Source organism: Fomitopsis serialis (genome assembly GCF_022376445.1).
Source record: "Fomitopsis serialis strain Sig1Antser10 chromosome Unknown B0H18scaffold_4, whole genome shotgun sequence".
Taxonomy (NCBI): Eukaryota; Fungi; Basidiomycota; class Agaricomycetes; order Polyporales; family Fomitopsidaceae; genus Fomitopsis; species Fomitopsis serialis.
This window is the reverse complement of record NW_025954964.1, coordinates 734,576-759,859: the sequence shown is the minus strand read 5'-3', so window position 1 is coordinate 759,859 and position 25,284 is coordinate 734,576. Positions and strand designations below refer to the sequence as shown.

The following is a 25,284-nucleotide window of genomic DNA, read 5'->3' as shown; positions in this document are numbered from 1 at the left end:
AAGCCAATGGGAGAACCGGCTCTATCTGGCAGCCTCCGTGAGTAGCGACTCTCCGGATCGTGACTGCGAGACTGACCGCTTTCATATTGCCGCAGTGCCGCTATCTCAACGCCATTTCGGGCTGAGTGCGATATATAAGCGGTCGCTCGGGACCATGTCGCTCCCTCCTGTCCCTCGATATCGCCAGCATGGGTGCCCAGCCGTCCAAGCCCGCCGCCCCCCCCCCGCCGCCGCCGAAGCGCACGACGAGAAGCGTGCGACGGTGGACCACGTCGCCGCCTCGCTCTCCTCCCTCCATCTCCGTGCCGCGACCTCCCAGGACGGCTCCCTGTCGCTTGCGAACCTCGACTCCTGGGAACAACAGGTCGCTTCCCAGCCCAAGCTCCAGCTGACCCGCACCGTCCTGCACAACTCGGAGATCCAGAGTGCTCTGCTCAGCCGGTCGGCGAAGGTCGCTGATGCCCACATCTTCAACACCCAGCTCGACTTCAAGACCGGCCCCGTCACTAACCAGAAGTCGTCGGGCCGGTGCTGGCTGTTCGCGACCACGAATGTCCTGCGCTACAACGTCATGAAGAAGCTGAACCTGGACGACTTCCAGCTGTCGCAGGCAAGTGGACTTGGCCTAGTGTTTCGTGTCGTGCGACATTGACGCATGGGTCCTGCAGTCCTACCTGTTCTTCTATGACAAGCTGAACAAGTGCAACTACTTCCTGGAGCTGTCGATCCAGCATGCGGACCTTCCAGTCGACGATCGAATCGTCTTCCACACATCGCAGGATCTCATCAGCGACGGTGGTCAGTGGGACATGGTCGTCAACGTTCTCGAGGTACTTTCTTCGGCTCCCGCGCCATCCTGCCACTCATCGTTTGCCCAGAACTACGGTGTCGTACCACAAGCCGTCTTCCCCGAGTCCCAGCACTCCTCCGCCTCAAGCCCGCTCAACACCCTGCTGAAGACGAAGCTCCGCGAGCACTCCCTCATCCTGCGCACACTCCACGCGTCGCTGCGCGCGGACTCCTCGCTCTCCGACGCCGCGATCATGACCACACTCCGCGCAAAGAAGGAGGAGCTCATGAAGGAGGTGTACACGATCATGACCGCGACGCTGGGCGTCCCGCCGCGCGCGAACGACAAGTTCGTGTGGGACTACTACGACAAGGACGGCAAGGCGGGGCACTGGGAGGGCACGCCGAGCGAGTTCTATAAGACGTTCGCGTACGACAAGTATGCGGTACGTGTGACCCACTAGAGGGAGACGAGCGAGATCTGACTGGTCGCGTGCACATAGCCGTCGGACTCGTTCTCGCTGATCAACGACCCGCGTAACGAATTCGGCAAGCTCTACTCCGTCGACAAGCTGGGCAACGTCTGGGGCGGGCGTGAGGTGCTCTGTGCGTAGCAGCGTTCACCATCCCTCCCGGCCGCAAGCTGACCCTTCACGTCAGACGTGAACACCGAGATCAACGACCTCAAGAACGCCGTCGTCAAGATGTCAAGGCCGGGCAGCCCGTCTTCTTCGGCTGCGACGTGGGCAAGTTCCTCGAGCGCCAGGACGGCATCATGGACCTCAACCTCTTCGAGTACGAGGTGCGCTTAGCTCTTGCCCTCCATTTCATCTGCCCCTCTCACGTGCGGGCGCCGTAGAACGCGTTCGACATCAAGCTCGGGATGAGCAAGGCGGACCGGCTGCGCACGGGCGAGTCCGCGATGACGCACGCGATGGTCATCTCCGGCGTGCACCTCGACGCCGCGGGCAAGCCGCTCCGGTACAAGATCGAGAACTCGTGGGGCGACGCCAGCGGCGACAAGGGGTACTACCTCATGACCGACGAGTGGTTCGAGCAGTACGTCTTGCCCTTTCGTTCCATTTGCGCGGCGGGGCGGGAGCTGACGTGAGGGGCTCGGTAGGTTCGTGTACCAGGTCGTGGTCCCGAAGGCGCTCGCGCCGAAGGAGCTCGTGAAGGTGTATGAGAGCGGCGAGAGGACGCTTCTGCCTCTCTGGGACCCGATGGTATGTTATGTGTGTCCACATGGTTGACTTGGCTGCTGACTATGGGTCGCTGCCTACAGGGCGCACTGGCATAGACCGGCGTTGGGAATGCGTTTTTGCATCGTCAGCGGCTATCCGTTATACGTTGTGTGTAGTGCTGTATATGTTGTATATGGTATTGGGCTGGGAAACTTTGTACACTGAAGGCAGTTGTTGTCCTGTCCTGAGGTTGGACATCACACGAAGAACTGAGACAGGCAGTTGACAGCTGGAACTGGTAGTCACAAGATGAGTATGAGACTTCCTGATGGCAGAACGGGTGCCACCGTCGCGACTTGTTCACAAGAATTTCACGAGCCGTGCAGTGTGTAGTGGTATGCATGGTATGGTATAGCTGAGTTCATGGTTATAGGTGTGCTGACGTAGGGTATAGGTCTTCCAAATACGCATACATTAGATGGTCCTCAAATCCAAAGTCTCTTCAGCAGAAGTACCTCTCCTCCTTGCTCAGTCCAGCAAGCAACCGGCGATCGCGCCTTCCCATCCTTCTCGGGCTCCTCAATACGAGTCGTAGCTCCTCGCCCGCCGATGTCTCGGTCTCCTCCTCGGCGACGCCCGCTCGCGAATGAGCACCGTGCTCCCGGGCGGGATGCTCGTCTGGTTGACGCCGCCGCCGTACTGCCCTGCGTACCCCGGGTACGCGCCGTACGCGCCGCCCGCACCTCCGCCTCCGCCATATGCGCCTCCGCCGTACGCGCCGCCTCCGCCAGCGCCGTAGCCCATCGCATCCATGGGATAGCCCGCCATCCCAGCTCCTGGAAGCGCACCCGCACCGACAGCGGGCGTCCCACCGTACGCGCCTCCGTACGCGCCTCCCATGGCGCCGGGGTAGGCTGCCCCTCCTGCGCCCTGGTAGGCACCGCCGAAGCCTGTTGCAGGCGGAGGTTGGATAACGATGGGAGTAGGCATTCCTCCGCCCATTCCAGCGCCCTGCATCCCAGTACCCTGCATTCCAGGACCCTGCATTCCCGCGCCCTGCATCCCTACGCCCTGCATCCCTGCGCCTTGCATCCCAACGCCCTGCATCCAGCACCCTGCATTCCGCACCCTGCATTCCCGCGCCCATCCCCATCCCCATCCTGGACCAATGGCTCCAGGCGCGCTTGCATAGCTCGTCGAGTACGCTCTTCGCCGTCTCCCACCATACCCCCGTACCCTCCACCTCCACCTCCATACCCTCCACCTCCGTAGTTGCCTCCTGCGGCGTACGGGTTCGCCATATTCGCGCCGCCTGCATAGTTAGCGGGATTTGCGCCGCCCGCGGCGTAGTCCATAGGGTTCATGCTGCCGCCGGCCATGCCTGCTCCCGAGTATCCCGCGCTGGCTCCCGCGAGCGCGTTCTGGGCCATGGGTTTGCGTTGAGCGCGGCGTCGAGGGGTGCGCCTGTGCGGCGACCGGATAGAAATGTCATGGTGCGTTGCGTGTGTTAGGAGTAGTGATGTGCGGGGGTATGAACGTGTGTGAAAGGTTGCAGATACGCACCGGGACGGTTAATCAGGCTGCGCGAGTCTTGGAGGTCGGGAGACGCTGTGCAGCTGTGCCTGTGCGTCGGGTGCCGCGCGGACGCTGCACCCAACAGGCAACTGGAGACGTCATCGCGTGGGTCAACGCGCTGGGCTGCGAAGTTGGCGCGCCGATGACGTGTTAGGACCACCACGCGCTGCTCTGGCGTACTATCTGCAGCAGCTATATCTCCGCTGGTAGACGTATGTACTCAGCACCGGACCGGACCCGATGACGGTGCGTACCCTCGAGGCTCACGTGGCGGCCATGGTTGCTGGTGGCGTTGCGGAGCGGCGCCGCGCCACCAACGCGGCATTCCAGATGACATCACGATCGATCGGCGAGCCAATCTGTGGTCGCCGCGCTGTTTCAAGTTGCCACCGCCATCTGAGTGTCCGAGCACACCGTGACGCACGACGTCGTGCCCAGTAGAACAAATCCACATGCATACGAAACTCACTGGCTATACATGTAACGACGTAAGCCGACCTGGCGACCGTGCGACGCGTACTCCACCCGCCTCAGTTGTCGATGTCCTGCGTCAACACATACCGGTACCGCACTCGGTTCGCCTTCACCCCCTCCACCGCCTTCTTGCAGTCCTTCATCGGCATCTCCTCGATCCACGGTTTGATCCCCTTGCTCCTCGCCAGCTCCAGCATCTCGAGAGCCTCTTTCTTGTTCCCAATCGAACTGCCTCCCATCAGACACCCCAGCTTTGCGAGCGACATTGCGTGTATCCGCGGGAGAGGACTGTCGCTGTCTGGCAGTCCAACGGTGATAAACTTCCCGTGCACATAGAGCATCGACAGGTACTCGTCGAGTACCCCTTGCGCGTCAGAGCCGTATGAGTCGCGGGTCGAGATGATGAGGTCCAGTTTGTGCGCGAACGGCTTGTGGTAGTCCTCACAAAATAGTCTAGACTTCATTGTCCGAATCCTCACTATGCAGCCTACCTTCTCGCCCGTGTTGACGATGACATCCGCACCCATCTTCTCAATGTCGGCGATCTTGCTCTCATCGTGCGTGAACGCGTACACTTCCGCGCCCATAGCCTTCGCCCAGAGCAGCGCGTAGTGGCCCAGCCCGCCGATGCCGACGACGCCGACCCTCTTGCCCGGGCCTGCTCCGTGCGTCTTCAGAGGCGAGAACACCGTCAAACCCGCACACAGCATGGACGCCGCGTGGCGCGACTCGATCTCGTCCGGGATGGGGAAGACGAACTGCTGGTGCGCCCTGATCGCCGTCGCGTACCCGCCCTGCGAGACGACGCCGTCCGGGTACTCCGAGTTCTGCGAATTCGGTCAGAATGACATACACGTCTTACGGCGTAGGGACACTCACGTAAGTCGAGATCCCGTTCGGGCAGTAGTTTCGTATCCTTCTTTGCAAGCTCTGCACTCCATGCAGCTGCCAATCTTGGCGCCGACGCCGACACGGTCGCCGACCTTCAAACGCGTCAGCTCCCAACGTCTCCGAGCACAAACCGCATCGCATCACCTTGATCCCCGCGACCTTGTCGCCGACGCGGACGGCCTTCCCGACGATCTCGTGCCCGACGACGAGCGGGAGGTGGGACTCGCCCCAGCCCTGCGTGAGCGTGTGCACGTCCGAGCCGCACACGCCGCAGTGCGTGATGGCGATCTCGACGTCGTCGGCGGCGAACGTCTTCGGCTGGAAGGAGGTCACCTTGAGGTCGCTCCAGTGCTTCGGGTCTGTGCGCGCCGCAGGTCAGTCGGTTTCGCTTGTGGGGAATGGCGGCACTGACCGGTGAGGGCGTAGCCCTTGAACTCGACGTGCTCGGACATGATGAGATGGATGGCGCGAGGGGTTAACGGGAAGGTAATATAGGTAGGGTTCGCGGGAGGTGGAGGTAGGGATCCAGGCGGAGGTGTTGAGAAACGAACCAACCCCCTCCCTTATGTACGCACTTTACCTCGTCACATTTCACGAACGATAGGCACCACGTTCGTCCTGCGCACGTTGATTTGTTTCCGTGACGTTGGAGAACATGACAGTCGTTGAGCTTGCCCCGGCCGCTCCGCCACTCGATCGCCCAGAGAGGCAGTAGCTTTCCCAAATATGGTGATGGTGTCGTTCGGGCCAGTCGCTGTGCGGTGAACACCCTCTTAGCAACCACACTTTATGCATCTGGATTCTGCAAAGGGTCCGTCTTGCTTCAACCTAACAGCTTTTGAGAATTCTTGAGTGTTCGACGTCAACGCGTCAACACCGGCGAGTAAACCACACTCTCGTCCAAACAATTAGCACTCCGCCCCCCTGTGAGGGTCCGATTCAGGACGACGAGCGATCCGTGGTCCGACAAACAAGTGCACCAAATATTGGGGCCACGACCCCACCGGGGGTAGCGTGTCAGCGTTGTAGCGTCGCAGGCACCCGAGTCACACCCGTTGCCATGTCCCCGCGTCCACTAAGCCGCTTTGGCCGGTCAAAGCGTTTCAGTAATTGTGTTCGGACAGGCGCCACCGCCGGGCCACACACCGCGTGCGCTTTGTTCAAACACAATGCCGGCCACTCCGGAGCCCCTCTGCAGAATGTCAAAGCGGCCGGCGGAATGCTGGCCTCTCGGGTATATAAGCTCAGCTGCAGACCGCTGTGAATCACTCAACCTCATCCTCCGTGGACTCACAGAGACGTGTCTGCATGCCTTCCCTTGACGATTGAATCAGGAAGCGGAGAGCTCCCTATTTCAATCGTGCTGGAGAGTCATGCACGCACGTCTCGCACCCCTTTCATCCTCACCACCCAGCCTCAGGCTCAGCAACGAGCACGCACGGTTATCAACGCGACCATCCATTCCAAGCTATACTGACACAGTCTCCCTTTCTAGTTGATATCCTGGGTGAGGATGTACCGGTACCTCGCCTTGTTCGTCTTCACATTCTCGAGCGCCTTCCCCGCCTCTTTCATGGGCAGCGTCTCGATCCACGGCCGCACGTTCTTCGTCCTCGCGAGCTCCAGCATCTCCAGGCACTCCTTCTTGCTCCCGACGTGGCTTCCACCGAGCATGCACCCGTTGCCCGCGAACGCCTGCATCGGGTGCAGGGACGGCAGCGGGCTGTTCGAGTCGGGCAGACCGACGGTGATGAACACGCCGTGCACCCAGAGGGTGGAGAGATAGTCGTTGATCGGCAGCGACCCGTTGACTATGTCCGCAGTAGAGACGATCAGGTCGAGCGTCTGCGCGAGGGGCTGGCGAAGTCCTACGGATACTGCGCATGAGATGTCGGTCGTTACTCGTGTATAAGGAACATGATTACCTTCTGCCTCACGTCAATGACGTGGTCTGCGCCCATCTGCTTGATGTCGTCGAACTTCTCCGGCTCGAGTGCGAACGCGTACACCTCTGCGCCCATCGCCTTGGCCCAGAGCACGGCGTAGTGCCCTAGACCGCCGATGCCGACTATCCCGACCTTCTTTCCTGGGCCACAACCGTAGGTCTTCAGGGGAGAGTAGACGGTTAAGCCCGCGCAGAACATCGATGCGGCGTGCGCGGACTCGATCTCGTCAGGAATCGGGAAGACATATCGTTCGTGCGCACGGATGGCGGTGGAGAACCCGCCTTGAGTCACCACGCCGTCGCTGTATTGGCGTTCTGAAATAAGAAATCGTCAGAAAGGCGCAGCTATACAGGAGGCGACCAGCATTATGTGCATACGTATGTGTCAATACTGCCCGGGCAGTAGTTCTCATAGTCCTCTTTGCACGCCCTGCACTGCATGCAGCTTCCGATCTGCGCGCCGAGGCCGACGCGTTGGCCGACCTTGAACTCGGTGACCTTGTCTCCGACGCGAGTGACGTTCCCGACGATCTCGTGTCCGGCGACGAGGGCAGATTGGACTCGCCCCAGCCCTGGGTGAGGGTGTGGACGTCGGAGCCACAGACGCCGCAGTGGGTGATGGCGATCTCGACGTCCTCGGGCTGGAAGGTCTTCGGGCGGATGGGTGCAGCTTGAGCTCCGTCCACTTGGAGGGGTCTGCGGAACGGTGAACGATGAGCCTGTAAGCACTCGGCGAGAGTGAACTCGGCTCACCGCACATCGCGTAGCCCTTGAATTCGAGCTCGCGGCCGTTGGCGTTGGACTGGGACTGCGAAGACATGGCGTTCTAGTGGTGGGGTTGTGCGAGGAGCTGAGCGAGGTCGGGGTATATGCGCAGCCCATTTGACCCTTGCAGACAGCTCGGGGGCAACCATCAAAATGACGTCGGCAGTGCAGGGGATCGAGAGTGCGACACCAAGTGCATGAGAGGTGGCGGTCACGCCAGGATGGCAAACCGCCTGCCATCCATGGACAGACAGCGACGTCCGGGGAGAGCCGGTCGTGACGTGCTCCAGCACAGACGCGGATACAGGTTCTTCGGTGGCATGTCTCTTGGGGACACAATAACAAACTCAAGGACGCATCAATGGAGTCTAGAGGCTGCTTAGCTTCTCAAGATCTCACCCTTGCAGGTGGTATTACGCATACCGTCGTGCACTGCGCATATCTTCTCCACAACCAAGAATCAGACGTTTGTTACGAGTAGGGGGAGCTTGCGCATGTAGGAGGACCGGGCGGGATGCAAGGTGATGCAACTTCAAACGTTCAATTTCGGGCGTAAATCGTAGTATTGCCACACAGGCTAGTCACGCCTGCCACCAACGTCGGATGAGTCATATTGAGCCACACGAAGGTAGAGTACAGCAGAGAAGAAAGGCACAGTGGCCCTCCCTGTGAGAGATGAGTGTGTTCGCGTCTCGTCGCGTCGCCGTGCGCGCCGTGACACGATCGATCGGCGCGCATATCTCTGCACGTGGCCGACGCGCTCCTCAATTTCGGTGTGCAACTCCGCGCCACGGCACAACACCTCTAGGCCTCATTTCCAGACGCGAGAGTTGGCAACCAGTCCAGCTCACGGTATCACCGTTTACGCGCATAGTATCATGCCCCCAAGACGCATAGAACCCGGCTTCAACGATGGAGACTCCGACTCAGACGTTGACCTCTTTGATGACTTTGATTCAAGCGCGAGAAGCAAAGCCAAGGGCAAGGGCAAGGCTATCGACCGGGCAAGAAGGACAAGGGGAAGGGGAAGGCCAAGGAGGTGCGCCACCACCCCCGCGGTAGCAGGAGGCTTAGGCTCATTGTCATATGGTCTACTGTGGATAGCAACCATACGCCTGGGAGGCCTCATATACGCGATCATGGGATACCGTCCAGGAGGACGAAGCGGGCAGTTTGCAAAGTGCCGTAGAAGATCTCATAGCGAGGGGGAGACGCAGGCGGTGCGTATTTCTCCGAAATAGCAGGCTGTCCACTGGATAGATGGATTCTGCACGCCAGACTACTCGCGCCCGCTGCCGCTATTCGCCGCGCCATTATTCGACATCTCATCCTACTCCTCGACTCTCTTCTGCGATGATGGACCGCGACATGCGTCCGACACGGTTCGACTTGATGCTGCAATACGTGAGGGAGTTTGTCACAGAGTGGTTCGACCAGAACCCGCTGGGCCAGATCGGTGTGGTAGGCATGCGAGCCGGGATAGGAGAGCGATTAGGCGAGATGTCTGGTGCGACCGGTCCGTGTTGTGCAAACCACACAGCTGAAGCGATGAATCTACAGGCAATCCACAAGAAGTCCTCAAAGCCATCTCCGAGAGACATAAGCTTGAGCCCACTGGCGAGCCCAGTCTACAAAACGCCGTCGAAATGGCACGCTCGAGTATGAGGTACGCCGCGCACAATAACTCAGCACGTCGCTTATGTCTTGGATCTCCCAGCCATCTACCGACGCATTCATCTCGAGAAATAATCGTCATCTTCGGCTCACTGACGACATGCGACCCGGGAAACATCCACGACACACTCGCGGAATGCGTGAAGGACCGCATCCGCATCTCCGTAGTCGCTCTTGCGGCGGAGATGAAGATCTGCCGCGAGCTCTGTGACAAGACCGGCGGTGGGTGCGCGCATGTGTGCTCACGTCGTAGCCCCCGCTAACCCAGCGCTCGTCCCGTTACCCGCTTCTGGCATCGCATGCGGCGTTCATCCGTATAGGCCAGTTCGGTGTCGCGCTTAACGAAGGCCACTTCAAAGACCTCCTCTTCGAGCTCATTCCGCCGCCCGCACAGCGCGCCCTGAACGCTCGCGGCGGCGCGGCCGCCCCCGCAGACTTGATGCTGATGGGTTTCCCCACGCGCCTGCCCGACACCTCGCCGCCCAGCCTGTGCGCGTGTCACTCGCAGCTGAAGAGCGAAGGCTTCCTGTGCCCGCGGTGCGGCGCGAAGGTGTGCGACGTGCCGACGGACTGTGACATATGCGGGCTCATGATCGTGAGCTCACCCCATTTGGCGCGGAGCTATCATCACCTATTCCCAGTCAAGACGTACCAGGCTGTGTAAGTCTCGTCTCTGGCATGAGAGAGACGCATTGGTCGACTTGTCGTGCTGACGCTACTCCCTCCAGTATGAACCTGGACGACACACCGGATTCAGGCTCGACCTGCCACGCCTGTGCTCGCCCGTTCAAGGATGCGCCACAGCAGACGGCTGGTGCACCAGGCGAAGGTATGAGCCCGCTCGGGCGATATCGGTGTCCAGATTGTCGAAACGACTTTTGCGCGGAATGCGACGTCTTCGTGCACGATGTCGTACATTGTTGCCCTGGATGCGGGAAGTAATGTCAAGCGTAGAGCTGTGTGGCACCATCCAGGAACGTGCTCATTTGACTAAGTACCTGCTGAGTAGCTGCGGTATGGAACGTGCCACGGGAATGTCCTGCGCAATCAGCGCTGATAGTCTAGATGTCTTCGTTGCCCACCATGCGGAGGGACAGCGTGAAAGAAGACGATAACCGTTTCCATACAATACATATGGCGGGTATCCAGGCATGAGAGGATTACGACACTGATCGGGGGCGTGTCAAGGGGTAGGGCAAGTAAGTATAAATATTTGCACAACACGATGCCGTCGCACCAAAGCGCAGGATGTGTCCGTGAAAGCAGGAGGCTACACTAGTCAAGTCCAGTCCGAGTTAATGAAGGATGGGTACTGCATTCTTAACGTTCAATGAGCGGTGGCGAAACAGCTGTCTACTCAAATGGATTTGTGCGCCCGCCTACAGATACACATCGTCAGTGAGAGCTTGAGGGGACGAAAATAGAAAGCTTGCCTGACGGTCGCCTCCGCGTTCTGGACCTTCGCTACACCCGCATAACCACTCCGTCCACCATCGAACTTCCTGGGGCTCCTCCGCCTGCTGCGTGGGAGCAACTACAGGCGGGGCCACGGGCTCTGGAGGGCGACTCGCATGCGGTGTCTCCGCTCGCGGTGGAGGCGTCCGCGGTTTCGGCAAATCGAGAGGTTGTGGAGGTGGCGGACCAGCACTCAAGAGCGAAGTGGACGGGAGGAGAGCTGGGGTCTTCGCAGCCTTGGGCGTTGTGGGCGACTGCTCGCCGTCTTCGAACGGATTATGGGAGTCTGACGCTGACATAATGGCGGAATGCTGGGGATCGAGGGCGAGGGAGAGGGTGGACTGGCCGGGGGTGGAGAAGGGATTGTCTATGGGCTCTGGGGTTACTACCCGTGAGGGGCCAGGACTAGCGTCCATGTCCTCCAACGGGACAGAATCTGAGTCCGTCGTGCGGAGCTTGCGGTGTGCACCGACCCCGCCCAGCGAGGCCTGCTTGGCTTGGCTGTTGGGCCACAGTAGGCTCGCGCGGCGGGTGATGTCGGTGACTATGGACGACCTGCCCGCAGAGGCGGTAGATTCGCGAGCCGCCTTCCGCCGTTCGCGCTCTGCGATCTCCCATTTTCGTAGGTTCTGTCGTACGGAGCGCTGAGGTTGGACAGACAGCCTGGGGAACACAGTAACACGCACCTCTTCGACTCGGCGAGACTCTCTTCCTCCTCTTTCGTGGGCGGGTACTCATCCGCGCCGACGTAGATTTCTTCACTGTCATCCACGCCCCCTTCCTCTGTTGTGTCTACCCGCAGAGTCTCCTCATCACTCTCCTTCCCTTTTCCCTTGTCCCTCTTACTGCCCGAGCTACTCCCCTCGGACGGACTGTCTTCGATCCATCCTCCCACATGGCTGATGTCTTCCTCGTCCGGGAATGAACTCGAAGGTGCACGATGGGCTGAGTCTAAGCTCATGGCTCGCAGCCCGTTGCCGGAAAGTGATACACGACGCTCGGCAGGGGAGGGAACAAGCGAACTGAGAGATGGCGGTCGAGGCTCAGGATTGCGTTCGCGGGCGTGTAACCGCGTTCCCGGCCCAGGTGCTTTGGCCTGCCGACAGGAGGCTGAGGTGGTGCGAACAAGCTTGGGGCCAATTAGGCGCCCACGTGTAGCGCCTTCTCCCAGCTTGAGCGTTGTGGCGAGGTCTGAATTCGAATTTGATCACACAATGGACGCGACCTGTTACTTACTGCGCGGGAAGTATGTGACCAGAGAACATTGATGCGCACAAACCGTCATCAGAGCGGCGGTCGTCAAGGTATAGAGGGCTACATACATGCCATACATAGGTGGGGTGCGCAATCGGCGGAGGTTACGTTACTCGCACGAAGGTAGGTTATTCGGTTCAATCAACGAGACGCATAACAAGACGAAGGCGCCTTCCCTGAAAGATATGGCGTCTGGGGCTGACTGTCGGTTCTACCGTCGCTGACAATCGAGTAACGCAGCCCGCTGAATGATTTACTGGGGCCTTGTGTCGGCGGCGTTTGCGGGTCGTCGTAGTAAGAGTCCTTGCTGAACGAGCGGCTCACAGGAGTCCGCATGTTGTCGTCAGAAGAGCGAAGCGACATATGGGCGGCGTGCTGCATGCTGAGGAAGCCCTGCCGCAATGCGTTCTATAGGACGGCAGATGAGTATCAATTCCTCGCGATGAATTGCGACGAGATCATATACCTGCTCTTCCCAGTATTGCGTTCGTTGCATCCGCGCTTCTTCGCGTTCTTTCTTGTGGAGCATGAACAAGAGACACAAGATCCCGACAATCCCTAGAAGCAATATGACTTCTCTACTTCAGCAGTGATATATACTTGACTTTACCTCCGAGAGCGCAGACTGCCACAACAGCGTAAACCCACTCTGATACATGTGCGGGCGTGTCAGTGCTCAAGCCACATGTACCGGAAGGCAGGCAGTTGAACGACGAGCATCTATAGCAACGTTTCATTCAGTGCGGCTAAACGAACAGCTAGCGACACCTACTCTTTGTTTCCGGTACACGATCCACCAACATTCTTTGAGTCCTTGCACACAAGGGCGCTGGAGTCACAGTAGGAACCAGTCTGGCAATTATCCCTGTCCACGGAGTTCGTCACTCGTTTAACGTTCAGTAGTCGCCCGTCAATGGTACCCACCGTGAAATTATGTCGGCATATTCATGGCCATCACTACCGAACAGAGCATATACGGTGTTCTCTACCGTGCATGCTTCGCCAGACGTCGCATTTGCCCACCTGAAGTGAGTTTAGAGAGCGTTGCGAGATCCCAAATCCACGCACGTACATGCAAGTGTTATGGAGACATACTGCACCGTTAATATTGCGGCCAAAACCTTGAACGTCTTTGAGCTGTTCATGACCAGGAGGAGGCTGACACTGGTCTGCATACACATAAAGTCAGCGACAACTTGAGAAAAAACACAGAAATCTTTCACCGTCGCGATTGAATTGACAAAGACTACCGACTTGTAGAACGTCTAAGCACTGATCCTCTTCATCCGGACAGAACTTTCCCGAGGGGCACATCGGTGGAAAGTCTGCGTTGTCGGCGTACCCGAAGGGGTACTGGTCCTTCCTGCAGCCTTTCGGCTCACACTTGCTCGTCGTCGCGTTGCAAAAGGTAACAATGTCGCATTCGGCGTAGAATTGGTAGGTCCCTAGGCTGAGTCGTTGGCTAGCAACCGAGCAATCGCCTCCCTTCGACACGGTGCCGGCTTGAACACATTGCGGGGCGAAGTAGAGGGCGGTGAGGGCGAGTGAGAGACGTCGCATCTTTACGGTAATTGCAGTGTTCGACAGGGAAATATGCAGCGAAGACCGATGAGACCGTAGCGGTATGTGGAGACTCTAGTCGCGCGGTGATAGTCTGTATAGGATTGGACGGTGAGCAGGGGGCGCGGTCACGTCAAGAGCACGTGGTCGCGCCCGGACACCCAGTGTCAGCCTCGGACTCAGAGACCCAGACAGCGCGCCCGCGGGCTGGTCGGTGAAGAACAGCCAGTTCTATGCCTCGGTGGAGAGCTGAAGCTTGTTTCTGTATTGCATAACAGTAGTGTCAGTGAGTTGAGCCCGTATATAACGTAGGGTGGCAAAGTGTGCATGGTTCCGCTTGCCATTGCCAGTGTAGCAACAGTTCGACCCGGGCATGAGTGAACGGTGACAGCGCTTACTCCCTAAAATATAACACAACACCCTTCTCGACCGGTTGGAGTTTGGTAGCGTCCAAGATAAGTGAGCGGAGAGGGAAAGTAGAGTCACTGCATACCATAACCGGTAGCAACATACATACACCTTCCAAGTTCCAACGGAGGCCCAGGCAGTCCACTGCTGCGTAAACCATACAACGTTTGATATGCGTTCTCATAACAAATGGCGCAACAGCGATGCGGCTTGCTATGGCGTTGAACGAGATCCCGAAATCGCCAAGTCGAGTAAGAGTCACGATGGGGAGTAGAGCGAGCCACAGTCGTGAGTGCTGCTACTAGTCGCATGTCGAATCCCAAAAGCGTGTTGGGCTTGGAGGGATGTGTATCGGCGTATTTGCTGTAGGATCTCAGTCTGTAGATCGGGTGACGACCTAAGTCTAAGGCATATTGCGCCTTGTAAGTAACAGCCGGTGAGTAACAATGCTGTGGCAAGTGAATGAGTCTACATGCGTACCACGACGTGAGATGCAGAAACCATGCCCGGCCCATCACTGAGGGGCAAAACAATCTAACGGTCTCGATTTCACTGCTGGTTTCAACAATACTGCAGCCAACTTACAAGGCATAGCTTCAGCTTCGTTTGGACGCTGGAACCCCACGACCAGTAGAACCGACTGTGCGGCCGGACGTCGCGGTGGGTCGCCTGAGACCCGTTGTACTTGTAGTACCTCGTGTACCTCTTGTGCTTGCAGTTGCAGCGGGTGCTTGACAATACCATAAATGATGTCTCCCGAGATCGCACCGTTACACACTTACCGGCACGAGCAGCTCCCCTCATTCCTCTCATCGATGCTCTTGTACCTCTGACACCCCTTACGCCACTGCCCCTTCCGACAGCTTTTGTTGCTTCAGCTCGCTCCCTCTCAAGCCTTTGTCTCTCCTCGGCTTCTTTTCGTTCCTGGTCTTCTCGTTCAAGGCGTTCCTTTTCTCGCTGCGCGGAAAGTAGCCGCTCCTCCTCCTCACGCCGAGCACGCTCCAAGTTTTGCCGGTATTCCTGTTCGAGCACATCTTCATCCTGCATAGAAGTGAGTCAAAGCCTGCGCGGCGACGAAGGTACAGACCGCTTCGGCACCTTGCCATCGTTCGTCTGTGAGCAGACGTGCGGCATCTTCCGTCTTTGATAGTATATTCACATATTTGTCCAACAGCGCTTCAGTGTGCTTCAGTTGTTCGGCAACCCGCTGCGAATAGCTGTGGCAGATGCATCTCGGCGCACGGATCCGGCAGCTCACCTCTGTGCTGGACTTCGCTTCCTTCAACGCCTCCTTATACACTTCAAATGCGAAATTGAGTTTCTTCAAAATAAACAAGTCATGCTGTAGTTTGTCTTCTCTGGTCCGTGAGGCTAACTTCTTTGCCTTCTCCACGTCTTCTTGTGTCATAGTCTGATCCAACCCGGCCTCCCCTTCCGTCTCTGCATCCTCTTCTAGAATCGCGCTATCGTTATCCATTGAGGGCGCTTTCTGAGGCAAAGGCTGGGCTAGCAGGCTGAACTTCGGTCGACGTGAAGGTGCAGGCTGAGGGCGCTCTGAGAGTGATAGTTCTGAAAGGGAGAGGTCGTCGCCTCCTGGGCCGGTGCGTGACGAACTTGAGCTGCTGCTGGGTAGAAGAGATGTTTCGGAGAGAAGACGCGAACCGCTCTGCTCCACGTTGAGCTCGGAGATGCTGGGCGAGTCCATGGCCGGGGCGCGATCGCAATCGAGTTCGCGAGCAAGACGCGTCGGGGACCGCGACGCCCCCATAGCACGTGGCCTCCCCGCGCACCCCGTTTTGGGTGTCGGAGATTGAAGAATTCAAGTCCCTTTGCCACTGAGCTCGCTCTCTGTTGGGCTCGTTCGACCTTCACGACCACGTATCCTGATTTCACCGCTCGCTACTGTTCCTCCTGCGCAATGGCGGAGACGAAGAAGCGGCCGCATGCTGACGACGCAGAGCAGTCACTTCCTAAGAAGCGGGCGGTGAGCGAGGAGAAGCCGTCCGCGAGCCTTGTCAACGGTGTCGCATCACATCCAGACGAACCCAAGGATGGTGACCACTTAGAGGTATCAATTATACTGAGAACGCTCTTAGGGGACTCTAACTGTACCTCATTGCTATGCAGATATTCCGTAAAGATGCAATTTACAGGCGAATGAAGTACTACTCGCGAGAATATGAGAGGAGCGAGACTCGTGTCGCAGACCTCGAACGACGGAGGAGCAATTGTGAGGCTGGTTTGGCTGCTCTTGAGGCGTGCTGGACTCAGGTATTTTGTTCTCAGTACGACATAGCGATGTGTTCTGACCGCCACACAGATCATCGGTACAATCGCATGCTGGTCAGGCCTGACGACCTTCCTCCTGTTGATGTGAAGTCAGAGGGTATGTCTTCTGGGGTCATAGAGCCCTGCATGATCTCACGTTGCACGCAGAGATCTATGACTTGACGGTCCACGTAACCGACGACGCAGATCCGCAATATCTTGAGTCTTTGCGAGGTAAAATGCAGGCAACAACGGAGCTTGTGAGTGCGTTTGTCGCCTGGGCGACCAAGCGCAAGCGAGGGTGTTGCAAGATGGGGATTATTGGACACGGCAGAAGGCACATACAGAGGTAAGTGGGCTGTCACGCACGCTGTGTTGACTGGTATTTCATGATTGGCGCAGGAGTCGTCTTTGCGTGCTGAACTGTCTCTCGCGCGTACCAGACTGCGTGATATGGTGGCGGAACGTGATCAATATCGCGCACAGTTAGTCACTGCGGAGAAACGCTTAGACCGACTGCAAAGCAAGGTCGTCACCGTCTCCCATACCCAGCCAATTAACGGCAAAGTCAAGGCCGAACCATCATCCGAGGCCTCAGCATCGCCAGCAGTGAGTCCTTTGGTCCATTGGTGGGAGTCCAGTACATTTCTGATCGTGGAGTACTTCCTGATGTTTTCCTAGCCTCCGCCAGCCATAGACAGTGAAGCAACAGCACAGGAGTGGGAGGCCATTGCAAAGTTTCGCTCTGCAGAGCTTGCGAAGGTTCGGACGGAGAATGTGAGCCTGCGAATCACTGCCAGCCAAGCGGTAGCCGAGGTGTGTGGCACTACTCGTTCACTGTCCCAGGCTAACACCTGACTCAGTTCCGGGGCGTCACAGAAGAGGTGGTAACGGCCTCACCTTTCTATCGCATGTTGCAAGAGCAAAATGAGCGTCTTGAGACTGCACATCAAGAGGACCGAGAAGCTATCAGCAAGCTTGAAGAGCACATCCATAGAGCGGAGGAGAGCCGCGTCGAAACCGCACATAGCGATACGGTCAGTGACGAGTCTGATAGCCTAGACTCGGGCTCATGTGTTGGCCAGGCAGTTTCTGAACATGTCACGGAGTTGAAAACTATGCTCACGAAGAGAGACCTCGACAATGTGCGCCTTCGAGAACAGCGGGACCAACAGGTTGCCGAACTGCTTGAACGCAGGCAAAAGGACCAGGTCAAGTGGCAGGCACTTACGAGTACAGACAGCTGTCAGAATCACGTTCTGTCAGTCCCATTCATTGCACTGCGACATTTGTTTGCACATCTGACATAGCGTCGAAACGAAGGAGCGCATTGAGTTGCTGAAGTTGGAAGTTACAAGGCTTAGGAGTCGTCTTGCCGCTCAGACAGGCGATGAGGATATATTGCAGTTCGTTCTGCGTGGTTATTCTGAGGAGTCAAAGGGGTACGTAGATGACATCAAGGAGAGACTTCGGTATGTTATCTTTTTGGGCAGCTTGACTGACAGTAATTATATTTTCATTTTTACAGGGTGGCCGAGGCCAAGGTGACCGCGTTGGAGGTCACTCTCTCCCAGTCAGACGCCGGAGGTGATCTCAGACGTGAAGCTGAGGCGCAAGAACGCCTTCAGGTGACGGAGAAAGAATTGGAGAAATACCGATCGTTGTATGGTGACACGTCTACGCTGCCTTCGGACGCTACATCACTGCTGGAACGAATGCAGCACAAGGAGAATGAGCTTGAACGCCTGTCTTTGCAGCTGAGACAACAGCAAGAGGCTAGTGCATGCAATACATATGGCATGCCCGATTACTTATCCAGAGTTATGTGTAGGCGGAATCATCCCTATATGCTGAGCTGGATAGATTATCGGCTGCGTGGGACTCGTTGAACAAACAGCTTCAAAACAAGGTCTTCGATCTGTCTGCCATGGAAGAAAGGCTCACCAAGAGTGCTACCGACGTGAGTCGTATGATGTATCGTTGATGGAGCATCTAACAATGGCCGCGCTTCCAGAAAGCAAAGTCCGAGAACAAGTTTTACGCACTCATGCGTGACAAGGAGGCCAGCGAGTCGGAACGGAAGCAACTGTTGCGCAGGTGCGAAAAGCATACGAAGGCCATGGATGTGTGGATGGAGACCCAGCAGAAGTTCGCCGTGCAGATAGTAAGCCTCGGTCGTGTTATCTGGCTCTCAACTCGCTAACTTGTGTATATCTACCAGAGTGCGGCGGAAAAGGAATTGCACAAGATCAAGACCGCTAATGTGCACCTGGAGAATATCGATCGGAAACGGAGAGCTGAGGTTGAAACACTGCAATCTCGTCTTCAGGCCCAGAAGTCATCATACGACAAGGTTCGCTCCTGTTTGTCTTGGATGCGGTCTGGTTCGCCAATGTTTTGTGCAGGCGGTATCGAGCCTGAAGGAGCATTTTGAGGCTCTTATGCGGGAACGCGCTCAGTTGCAGTCAGCAGAAGAAGCGACGATAAAGGCCAAGAAAGAGGCAGAACGCCAGGCCGCGAAGCTCAAGCTTGCATCTCAGAATCAGAGTGCAAGTTCGAGTACACGTGAAGCCCAGCTGCAGACGGAAGTTGATCAATGCATGGTGAGTTTGGCCTTTGGAACTGCGTCGTATCGCAACTGATGCATGACATGCCGTAGAGCATCCTCAAATGTTCCACCTGCAGGCAGAATATGCGCAGCACGGTAATCACGAAGTGCATGCACTGTGAGTTTACCTGCATCTGATCAACGTGCGCAAAGTAACATCTCGTGGTGTAGCATTCTGCAAGTCTTGCGTGGATGCCCGTATAGCGACGCGACAACGCAAGTGTCCTGCATGCAATCTCGCATTCTCTCAAGGAGAAGTCCAGCAGTTGTATTTCCAATGATGGACAGACGCTTCTTGTAGACCTTTCACCTATGTTATTACCTTCACTTCCTCGCGCTTTGGCTTATGACTGTCGCCGCTCACTGGTCCTTTCGCTCATGATCCGCTTTACATGTGTTGCCAGAGTAATCTATAGTCTATCACCCCGCAATACACCTCTGCTCATGACTATTCGGTGCGAAAACGCTGACTTTATTGCTTCGAAAGAGGAAGATTTGGTTGGATGTATGTGTCGAATCGGCTTATGCCGCTATCCAAGAGCGTGGGATAGTGTTTAGCGCCCCGAAAATGCTTTAAAAATTGACGTACCCTTCTTGCTCTCTCCCAGTGGCAGACGCATACCTTCAAGCCGCCTTCTACGAAATCATTTCTGGTCAACGCTCGTTGCGATGCACGGTAAGTTATCTTAGGTACGTACGGATCCTAGGGATACCTGGCGTGGCAATCTTGTGGGTGGTACGAAGGATGTATTGAGCATCTGGTGTGTCGGTGAGTGTTCCCTCCCGTTCTCATCTCTCTCAATGTGGGCGGGGCTTTCCCTTTCACTGAATGATGAACAACAAACACATTATCAAGCTCAACAGTCTGATGGTTTCGACCAGTTGACGACTTACTTCTGTACTTCTGCAATGCTGATTATTCTTTTTGCGCATCTACTCGTTGCAAAGGAACATTAGGCTGATTATCACTCTTCTCCAGGTTGTTTGGCGGCTTGCTATGTTGTGTACCCCGTTACTTGTGTATGTCAAGTAGCTACTAGTCAAATGCATTGTGCCTTGTTTTTTGATTGTGTGATGATATATTGAGGTCGCGTACTCTTTATACGCATTATGCTTCCGGTGTATTCCATGAGCACCCCTCGGAATGGTCAGACCAACGCGCAGTGTTGTGTAAGAGTCTACTATATTGCGTTCTACGTAGACTAGCAAACCGTCGTGATGACCGTAGTGAGATGGAATACCAACCGCACCCCGAAGAAGGGGTCACCGTTTGATCCAGTTGTACTGTAGAAGAGCATGAACATCGTTGTGCACAGAGAGAGCGGGGATGAAGCCTTACAGCTGCGCGAGCACCGCGCCGGTTCGTCTTCTTCCTCTCGACCATACGAGGATCACGGCGCAACAGTTTCGCTGGGAGACGCAGGTCAAAACAGCGTCATGATTGCAGCCAAGAGCGGAAGTCACGCACCTCTGCGTAGGAGCGGCTCGACGTCGGGGGGTGGGCTGCCAGGGCTTTGGCAATACCCAGGCTTACAGCGCCGCTCTGCCCAGTAGATCCGCCACCACGCACGATGGCGAACACGTTGTAGGCACCGACGAGGCCTGCGATTTTGAAGGGGAGGATCACCCGCTCGCGGTCTGGCAACTGGGGGCTGCAATACGAAGTGCATGAGACGCTGAATGTAGACCATCCATGAACAACTCACAAGTAGTCCACAAGCGGTCGGTTGTTGATGATGACATTGGTCGTGGTGACCTGGACGGGCTTCGGCGGGGTATTGTCGATGGCGGACGTCACGGTTGACTCGATTTGCGGCAAGGGCTCCTCGTTGGCATCCACCTCCTCGGAGACCTCTGGCGGTCTTTGCACGGCGATGGTCCAGACACGAGCAGTGCTAGTTTTCCTTCGACCAAGCGTGTAGGTCCGTCCATACTCGTCGAACTCCACAGGTTTCCTCCTGCCATGCGCAAGGATGGCCTCCTTATTCGCCTTCTCGAACACTGACAGCACGTCTCCGACTTTTGATGAGAGCACGTCTACGCCTGCGACCTCTGCTATCCGCCGGTACTGGTCCAATTGGTTGAGCAATTGTATGAGACGGCGATACCGCGTCATGGTGAGGGGCGTGGTCATCCTGCCCGCGATGTCCCGCTTCGTCTGCCAGACGGGTTGCGCAGGCGGGATGGCACTGCGAGCAAAGGCCGGGAGCGGGAGGAGCTGCAAGGTCTTGAGAGCCGTACGCGTGTCGTGCACGGCGTTTTCAAGGCCATTGAGCTGGTCGTAGTACTCAGCGCTGCCGGTGTAGAAGTTGGGAGACTCGGGTGGCGTTTTCTTGGAACCTGACTTCCCCGGTAGAACGTCTCTCAGCGATGCTGGCGGGACGTAGGTGGCGTAGGCGCGGCAGCGGAGTGCAGGGCGCACTGCATTGCGCACTACGTTCATCGTCGCGAGGAGGCCAGCGGGGACGAAAGGAGGAGAGCGCGACGTGCAGTGGCAGCGGATACACCGTGACGCTAGCAGCAATTTCCGGACGAAGCGCGGGCGGGATCTGAGATGGGAACGACCTTCCTTCCCCGGCGATGCGCCTCCCGCTGTACGCTCGCTGCGCGCTGCTCAGCCACCGTCTCCTTCCCCGCGTCCTCCGGTCTACGTGGTCTGCCCGCTGTCTCTTGGCCTTCTTGACTTGTATCATACACCAAACGCGTGTCATTTCACCGGTTGTCTCGACGTGGTGCAGGACGCCTACGCTATGACTGCAGTCGAACAGAACTTCTCGGGCGCGCTTGCCACATGGAAGGGTATGTCTGGATGAAACGCTGAATGGTATGAGGATGGCATGAAATATCTTGCATGATATGCAGACATCAACTTATCCGAACTCCAAAAGACTCTTGATGCCCAGGGCATCGAGCTCGTGGACAACCAGAAGGAGAGCGTGGTCGGCCGTAAAGCACTCGCTGACCGTACCAAGGGTGCGTGGCAGTACCTTTGCCCATTGACACGCGTGAACGAACCATGTGGATATTCAACAGACTTCAAGAAGATCCCTGAAGAGGAGAAGCTCACCGCCTTCAAGACGCTGCTGAAGGGTACGCTCTAGCTTGCTCAACCCCTGCGGCACGTCGCTGTGTAATATTCATTATACTGGCACTGTGCTAGCCTATCAGACTGAGATTGACAGCCTCACAAAGCGCTCCAAGACGGCTGAGAATGCCTTCCTCAATGTCTACAAGGTTCTAGCCGAGGCACCCGACCCTTACCCTCTGTTGGAAGCGGCTGTTGTAAGTGTATCGCTGAGCGTCACTTCGACGGTTGCTATACGTTCTCCTTTGCGTAGGATCAAACCGTCAAGGTCGCTGAGGCGCGTGAGCTCGAAGCAGACTTGCAGCGGATGCGCGACGAGAATGTCGAGCTACGCAAGCGACTCAATGAAACTGCGTCGCTGGAAGCAGCGAAACGCAAGGCGGATGCGCGCATTGAGCAGCTTGAACAAAAGGTATTCCTCCGTTGCATAGTGTGAATTGGACATTGAAGTGTTTCCATGCTAGATGGAGGAGATGATCCAGGAGAAGGTCACGCAAAAGGAAAACGAGCTGAATGCTACCTACGACGAGAAGATGCGCAACTACGAAGAGCGGTAAGCTGGTGCTACGTGGTCACAAGACGATTTGACTGACATAATTTAGAGAGCAAGACCTTCAGAGGCAGGTCACCTTGACGAGGAGCCAGCTCCGGGACCTCCGCACTTCGAACGAGTCTAACCAAGCGAAGCTGATCGACCATACGCAACGTCAAGGTACGACTCCCGGTCTACTAGATTGTGAATCTTAAGCAGGTCCTGTCCGTAGACCAAGAAGTCGTCGCGAAGCTCGGCGAACTCGACATGGTTGTCGCTGACCTCGAACAGGCCAACAGCCGCGTTGCGACTGTCGAACGGCGAAATGTACGTTGTTCAGTGTACTTGAGGTGTTCGCTCAAGCAATTTTGTCTTCGTAGGAACTACTGCGCGCGGAGATTGAGGCCATCAAGAGTGGCAGCGATCATGCTGACAGGCGAGTCGCTCTCTGAACCTGACCAAGCTGGCTCTGTTCTGGTGGAGGTTAACGGCACCAATGTATACAGGATCAAGGAGTTCGAAGCGAAGGTCGCTGAACTGGAGTCTGAGACTGACCAGCTGTCTCGTGCGCTGGACGCGCAGAAGCTAGCCACGGCGGATGCCAAGGCAGTGGCCTCAAGAAGGCTGAGGAGACTGCTCGAGAGCTGCAGAAGAAGGTACATGTACCCGTCGTTCACCCCCAACAGCTAATTAACTCTGGCTACTATCCAGTCGCAGAGGTCGATCAGCTCAGGGCCAAGCTCAAACAGTACAGCGACTATGACGAAGTCAAGCGCGAGCTCGAGATCATGAAGGTCCGTGAACTGGATTCTGCACCAGTGGTCCATTCTCATGCCGTATACCAGTACGTTGAATTTGGCGGGCTCGAAGACGATGAGGAGAGCGAGGGCATACCATCAACGGGAACGGTGACGCTCTCGGTCTACGGCTGCCGAACCCCAACGCCGATAAAGCGAACGCCCAGACCGGGAAGTCGTTGGAAGTCCTGCTCGTGACGAAGAACAAGCGGATCCAGGAGGAGCTGACGAAGTTCAGGGTAAGTGCACCCTCCTCGCACACAAGACTGCATCCGTTGACGATACTTCCCGGCAGATTCTCCACGGCGAGCTCGAGGCGTCCGTGATGGCGGCGCAGGCTCAGCTCGCTGTTACGGAATCTGAACTCGAGAAGCAGCGGATGCTTAGCGAGAAGCTCGAGAATGACTTGCTCCAGATGGAGCAGCGGAAACAGAATGGTGACTCAGGCTTGTCCGATAGTCCACGAATTGGGTCAATGGATGGACTTGCTGGGATTGAACTGGGGAAGAAGACGGTAGGCGATGGGCATCACCCAAATGGGTAAAACTATCGAGCTTGACCAACGGTGTTACACGCAGGATTCCCCGGCGAGGAACACGCCTATACCATTTGCATCGTCCGCCGATACATCGATCCTGCCAATCGTCACAAGCCAACGCGACCGTTTCAGACAGCGGAATGCCGAATTGGAAGAGGTTCGTTGTCTCATGTGCTGAACAAGAACCAATGCCTGATGGTGGTCCAGGAACTGCGGAAGCAATTCAACATCATCTCAGAGCTTCGCACTGAGGTTGGTTGACGTTACTGAGATCTTCTCCGGTCCTAATAGAAACATCAATTCTATAGGTCAAAAGTCTCCAAGCTGACAATCTCAAGCTGTATGAGAAGGTCCGTTACATGCAAAGCTACAGGGAAGACGCCGCTGTGCGTCCGTCCACTCTCGACCCTATCCCTGCGAGTGCTGGCGGCCGTGGAGACGATATGAGCAAGTATCGTACTAGATAGTCAGTCCCTGATCCTTTCTGGAGTCTTGGCGTATTCACCGACTGATTCGGACTCCAGTGAGGAAGCCATGAATCCGTTCCAAGCATTCCGTGGAAGGGTATGTGTCCCATGACAATGTCAATCGGACGTGTACTGACCCTGCTCCAGGAAGCCACCCGAGCGTATGAATCGCTCAACCCTCTGGAAAGAGGGGTGCTCGTGCTCACCCGGGCTATCCTCGGCAACCGTCGAACAAGGACAGCGTTCATCTGCTACGCTATTGCGTTGCATGTTCTCGTGATGTTCACGACGTTCGAGTGCACCACATCATCGGGGCCACAGCTGCAGAAGCAACCCCCTCCCTTCATCACATAGCCAGTCTCCGCTGATACTCCGAGTTCTGCATGTTTGAACGCATGGACTTGTCATTGCTATCTGTCTCACACACATCGTTCGCATAGTACATTGGGATAATGTCAGTTCTTTATTGTCTGACAACTGGACGCGCTGACAAGTCAACATGGTCTGCTGAATTGAGTCTGACTGCGAAACCCATTCAACACTCCAATTACATGACTCCTTGGCAATGCCTGCTTACGGCGGTATCCTGGCTGAAAGCTGAAGCATGTCAGCCGTCAGGGAAGGCTCGAGGGACCAGCCCAGGGTTGTGTCCAATGGACTTAGACAGGATCGTTGATGCGTCTAGCCCCAGAAGGATACGGAAGCAGAGGTGCATTTTAGCACATTGTACTGGCCCCCGGACAACTTCGACTTGTCCGATAAGCTCGTGTCCGTTCTCTCCACCCCCGGGCCAGTCGGAGATGTCGATGATCGATGATCGATGTCGATGAGGCTTGAGCTTGAAAGAGACCATCATCGCGGGTGAAGACCATGGATCCACGTATAGGTCATCTAGAGCAGTCAGCAGATCACGCACCAGGTTTACAAAAGCTTCACAATCTTGAGGGCGCCTGTATCGGAAATAGAGAGCGTATTATCGTCATAGTGCCCTCATGACGGTAGGTAGTTACAATAC

General features: G+C 56.5%; 11 protein-coding genes across 11 annotated transcripts; 4 read left to right on the top strand and 7 right to left on the bottom strand.

Annotated features, from left to right (window-relative positions):
- Positions 1-6: 6 nt before the first annotated feature.
- On the top strand, positions 7-2,302 carry B0H18DRAFT_976206 (peptidase C1B bleomycin hydrolase; the record flags this gene model as incomplete). The annotated part of the gene is made up of 9 exons (XM_048044141.1): positions 7-37; positions 210-610; positions 669-830; positions 879-1,235; positions 1,293-1,395; positions 1,494-1,591; positions 1,649-1,848; positions 1,913-2,015; positions 2,075-2,302. The coding sequence occupies 9 exons, from the start codon at positions 7-9 to the stop codon at positions 2,087-2,089; spliced, it is 1,470 nt and encodes a 489-aa protein (XP_047899178.1). The 3' UTR covers positions 2,090-2,302.
- On the bottom strand, positions 2,303-3,779 carry B0H18DRAFT_976201 (uncharacterized protein). The gene is made up of 2 exons (XM_048044140.1): positions 3,210-3,779; positions 2,303-3,189 (listed from the first exon to the last, which is right to left on the bottom strand). The coding sequence occupies exons 1-2, from the start codon at positions 3,401-3,403 to the stop codon at positions 2,553-2,555; spliced, it is 831 nt and encodes a 276-aa protein (XP_047899177.1). The 5' UTR covers positions 3,404-3,779; the 3' UTR covers positions 2,303-2,552.
- Positions 3,780-3,927: 148 nt separating this feature from the next.
- On the bottom strand, positions 3,928-5,365 carry B0H18DRAFT_1092228 (chaperonin 10-like protein; the record flags this gene model as incomplete). Its single annotated transcript, XM_048032316.1, has 6 exons — positions 3,928-4,462; positions 4,514-4,849; positions 4,876-4,879; positions 4,902-5,005; positions 5,058-5,272; positions 5,326-5,365. The coding sequence occupies 6 exons, from the start codon at positions 5,363-5,365 to the stop codon at positions 4,079-4,081; spliced, it is 1,083 nt and encodes a 360-aa protein (XP_047899176.1). The 3' UTR covers positions 3,928-4,078.
- A 1,039-nt stretch (positions 5,366-6,404) lies between these two features.
- Positions 6,405-7,678, bottom strand: B0H18DRAFT_951063 (GroES-like protein; the record flags this gene model as incomplete). Its single annotated transcript, XM_048042005.1, has 4 exons — positions 6,405-6,770; positions 6,839-7,173; positions 7,251-7,430; positions 7,612-7,678. The coding sequence occupies 4 exons, from the start codon at positions 7,676-7,678 to the stop codon at positions 6,405-6,407; spliced, it is 948 nt and encodes a 315-aa protein (XP_047899175.1).
- Positions 7,679-8,501: 823 nt separating this feature from the next.
- On the top strand, positions 8,502-10,239 carry B0H18DRAFT_1082287 (TFIIH basal transcription factor complex subunit SSL1; the record flags this gene model as incomplete). The annotated part of the gene is made up of 7 exons (XM_048031513.1): positions 8,502-8,681; positions 8,728-8,847; positions 8,902-9,130; positions 9,184-9,289; positions 9,341-9,519; positions 9,618-9,957; positions 10,026-10,239. 7 exons carry the CDS (start codon positions 8,502-8,504, stop codon positions 10,237-10,239), a joined length of 1,368 nt encoding a protein of 455 aa, XP_047899174.1.
- Positions 10,240-10,544: 305 nt separating this feature from the next.
- On the bottom strand, positions 10,545-11,409 carry B0H18DRAFT_416157 (uncharacterized protein). The gene has a single exon (XM_048037996.1). It carries the CDS (start codon positions 11,166-11,168, stop codon positions 10,677-10,679), a length of 492 nt encoding a protein of 163 aa, XP_047899173.1. The 5' UTR covers positions 11,169-11,409; the 3' UTR covers positions 10,545-10,676.
- Positions 11,410-11,885: 476 nt separating this feature from the next.
- On the bottom strand, positions 11,886-13,681 carry B0H18DRAFT_416058 (uncharacterized protein). The gene is made up of 7 exons (XM_048037994.1): positions 13,230-13,681; positions 13,079-13,175; positions 12,931-13,029; positions 12,779-12,871; positions 12,617-12,726; positions 12,473-12,564; positions 11,886-12,414 (listed from the first exon to the last, which is right to left on the bottom strand). The coding sequence occupies exons 1-7, from the start codon at positions 13,564-13,566 to the stop codon at positions 12,148-12,150; spliced, it is 1,095 nt and encodes a 364-aa protein (XP_047899172.1). The 5' UTR covers positions 13,567-13,681; the 3' UTR covers positions 11,886-12,147.
- A 1,114-nt stretch (positions 13,682-14,795) lies between these two features.
- Positions 14,796-15,718, bottom strand: B0H18DRAFT_416088 (uncharacterized protein). Its single transcript, XM_048037995.1, has 2 exons — positions 15,233-15,718; positions 14,796-15,181 (listed from the first exon to the last, which is right to left on the bottom strand). Exons 1-2 carry the CDS (start codon positions 15,677-15,679, stop codon positions 15,011-15,013), a joined length of 618 nt encoding a protein of 205 aa, XP_047899171.1. The 5' UTR covers positions 15,680-15,718; the 3' UTR covers positions 14,796-15,010.
- A 91-nt stretch (positions 15,719-15,809) lies between these two features.
- B0H18DRAFT_976175 (BRE1-domain-containing protein) lies at positions 15,810-19,346 on the top strand. The gene is made up of 17 exons (XM_048044139.1): positions 15,810-16,042; positions 16,102-16,360; positions 16,411-16,506; positions 16,533-16,591; positions 16,645-16,851; positions 16,924-17,058; positions 17,106-17,279; positions 17,328-17,453; positions 17,477-17,503; positions 17,566-17,714; positions 17,771-18,017; positions 18,074-18,202; positions 18,257-18,406; positions 18,464-18,595; positions 18,648-18,845; positions 18,902-18,968; positions 19,022-19,346. Exons 1-17 carry the CDS (start codon positions 15,893-15,895, stop codon positions 19,129-19,131), a joined length of 2,415 nt encoding a protein of 804 aa, XP_047899170.1. The 5' UTR covers positions 15,810-15,892; the 3' UTR covers positions 19,132-19,346.
- Positions 19,347-20,113: 767 nt separating this feature from the next.
- B0H18DRAFT_1082286 (ribosomal protein S5 domain 2-like protein) lies at positions 20,114-21,293 on the bottom strand (the record flags this gene model as incomplete). Its single annotated transcript, XM_048031512.1, has 4 exons — positions 20,114-20,134; positions 20,190-20,260; positions 20,315-20,502; positions 20,557-21,293. The coding sequence occupies 4 exons, from the start codon at positions 21,291-21,293 to the stop codon at positions 20,114-20,116; spliced, it is 1,017 nt and encodes a 338-aa protein (XP_047899169.1).
- A 159-nt stretch (positions 21,294-21,452) lies between these two features.
- Positions 21,453-24,743, top strand: B0H18DRAFT_976153 (CASP C terminal-domain-containing protein). Its single transcript, XM_048044138.1, has 18 exons — positions 21,453-21,649; positions 21,713-21,823; positions 21,884-21,940; positions 22,011-22,132; positions 22,189-22,347; positions 22,400-22,488; positions 22,538-22,647; positions 22,700-22,794; positions 22,951-23,032; positions 23,074-23,123; positions 23,187-23,261; positions 23,351-23,503; positions 23,560-23,778; positions 23,843-23,959; positions 24,010-24,054; positions 24,111-24,268; positions 24,327-24,366; positions 24,417-24,743. Exons 1-18 carry the CDS (start codon positions 21,601-21,603, stop codon positions 24,621-24,623), a joined length of 1,938 nt encoding a protein of 645 aa, XP_047899168.1. The 5' UTR covers positions 21,453-21,600; the 3' UTR covers positions 24,624-24,743.
- The last annotated feature ends 541 nt before the right edge of the window (positions 24,744-25,284 follow it).

What these genes read in the sequence shown, in the direction of transcription:
- B0H18DRAFT_976175 (XM_048044139.1), top strand. Translation starts at nt 15,893, where the DNA reads ATGGCGGAGACGAAGAAGCGGCCGCATGCTGACGACGCAGAGCAGTCA. An exon ending in GGCAACAACGGAGCTTGTGA is followed by an intron (nt 16,507 to 16,532) that starts GTGCGTTTGTCG and finishes TGGGCGACCAAG; the next exon opens with CGCAAGCGAGGGTGTTGCAA. An exon ending in GACATCAAGGAGAGACTTCG is followed by an intron (nt 17,715 to 17,770) that starts GTATGTTATCTT and finishes TCATTTTTACAG; the next exon opens with GGTGGCCGAGGCCAAGGTGA.
- B0H18DRAFT_416088 (XM_048037995.1), bottom strand. Translation starts at nt 15,679, where the DNA reads ATGGACTCGCCCAGCATCTCCGAGCTCAACGTGGAGCAGAGCGGTTCG. An exon ending in AAGCGAAGTCCAGCACAGAG is followed by an intron (nt 15,182 to 15,232) that starts GTGAGCTGCCGG and finishes AGCTATTCGCAG; the next exon opens with CGGGTTGCCGAACAACTGAA.
- B0H18DRAFT_416157 (XM_048037996.1), bottom strand. Translation starts at nt 11,168, where the DNA reads ATGGACGCTAGTCCTGGCCCCTCACGGGTAGTAACCCCAGAGCCCATA.
- B0H18DRAFT_416058 (XM_048037994.1), bottom strand. Translation starts at nt 13,566, where the DNA reads ATGCGACGTCTCTCACTCGCCCTCACCGCCCTCTACTTCGCCCCGCAA. An exon ending in TCGTGTACCGGAAACAAAGA is followed by an intron (nt 12,727 to 12,778) that starts GTAGGTGTCGCT and finishes ACGTTGCTATAG; the next exon opens with ATGCTCGTCGTTCAACTGCC. An exon ending in CGCAATACTGGGAAGAGCAG is followed by an intron (nt 12,415 to 12,472) that starts GTATATGATCTC and finishes GCCGTCCTATAG; the next exon opens with AACGCATTGCGGCAGGGCTT.
- B0H18DRAFT_976153 (XM_048044138.1), top strand. Translation starts at nt 21,601, where the DNA reads ATGACTGCAGTCGAACAGAACTTCTCGGGCGCGCTTGCCACATGGAAG. An exon ending in TTGAGCAGCTTGAACAAAAG is followed by an intron (nt 22,348 to 22,399) that starts GTATTCCTCCGT and finishes TTTCCATGCTAG; the next exon opens with ATGGAGGAGATGATCCAGGA. An exon ending in GCGAGCTCGAGATCATGAAG is followed by an intron (nt 23,262 to 23,350) that starts GTCCGTGAACTG and finishes CGATGAGGAGAG; the next exon opens with CGAGGGCATACCATCAACGG.
- B0H18DRAFT_976201 (XM_048044140.1), bottom strand. Translation starts at nt 3,403, where the DNA reads ATGGCCCAGAACGCGCTCGCGGGAGCCAGCGCGGGATACTCGGGAGCA.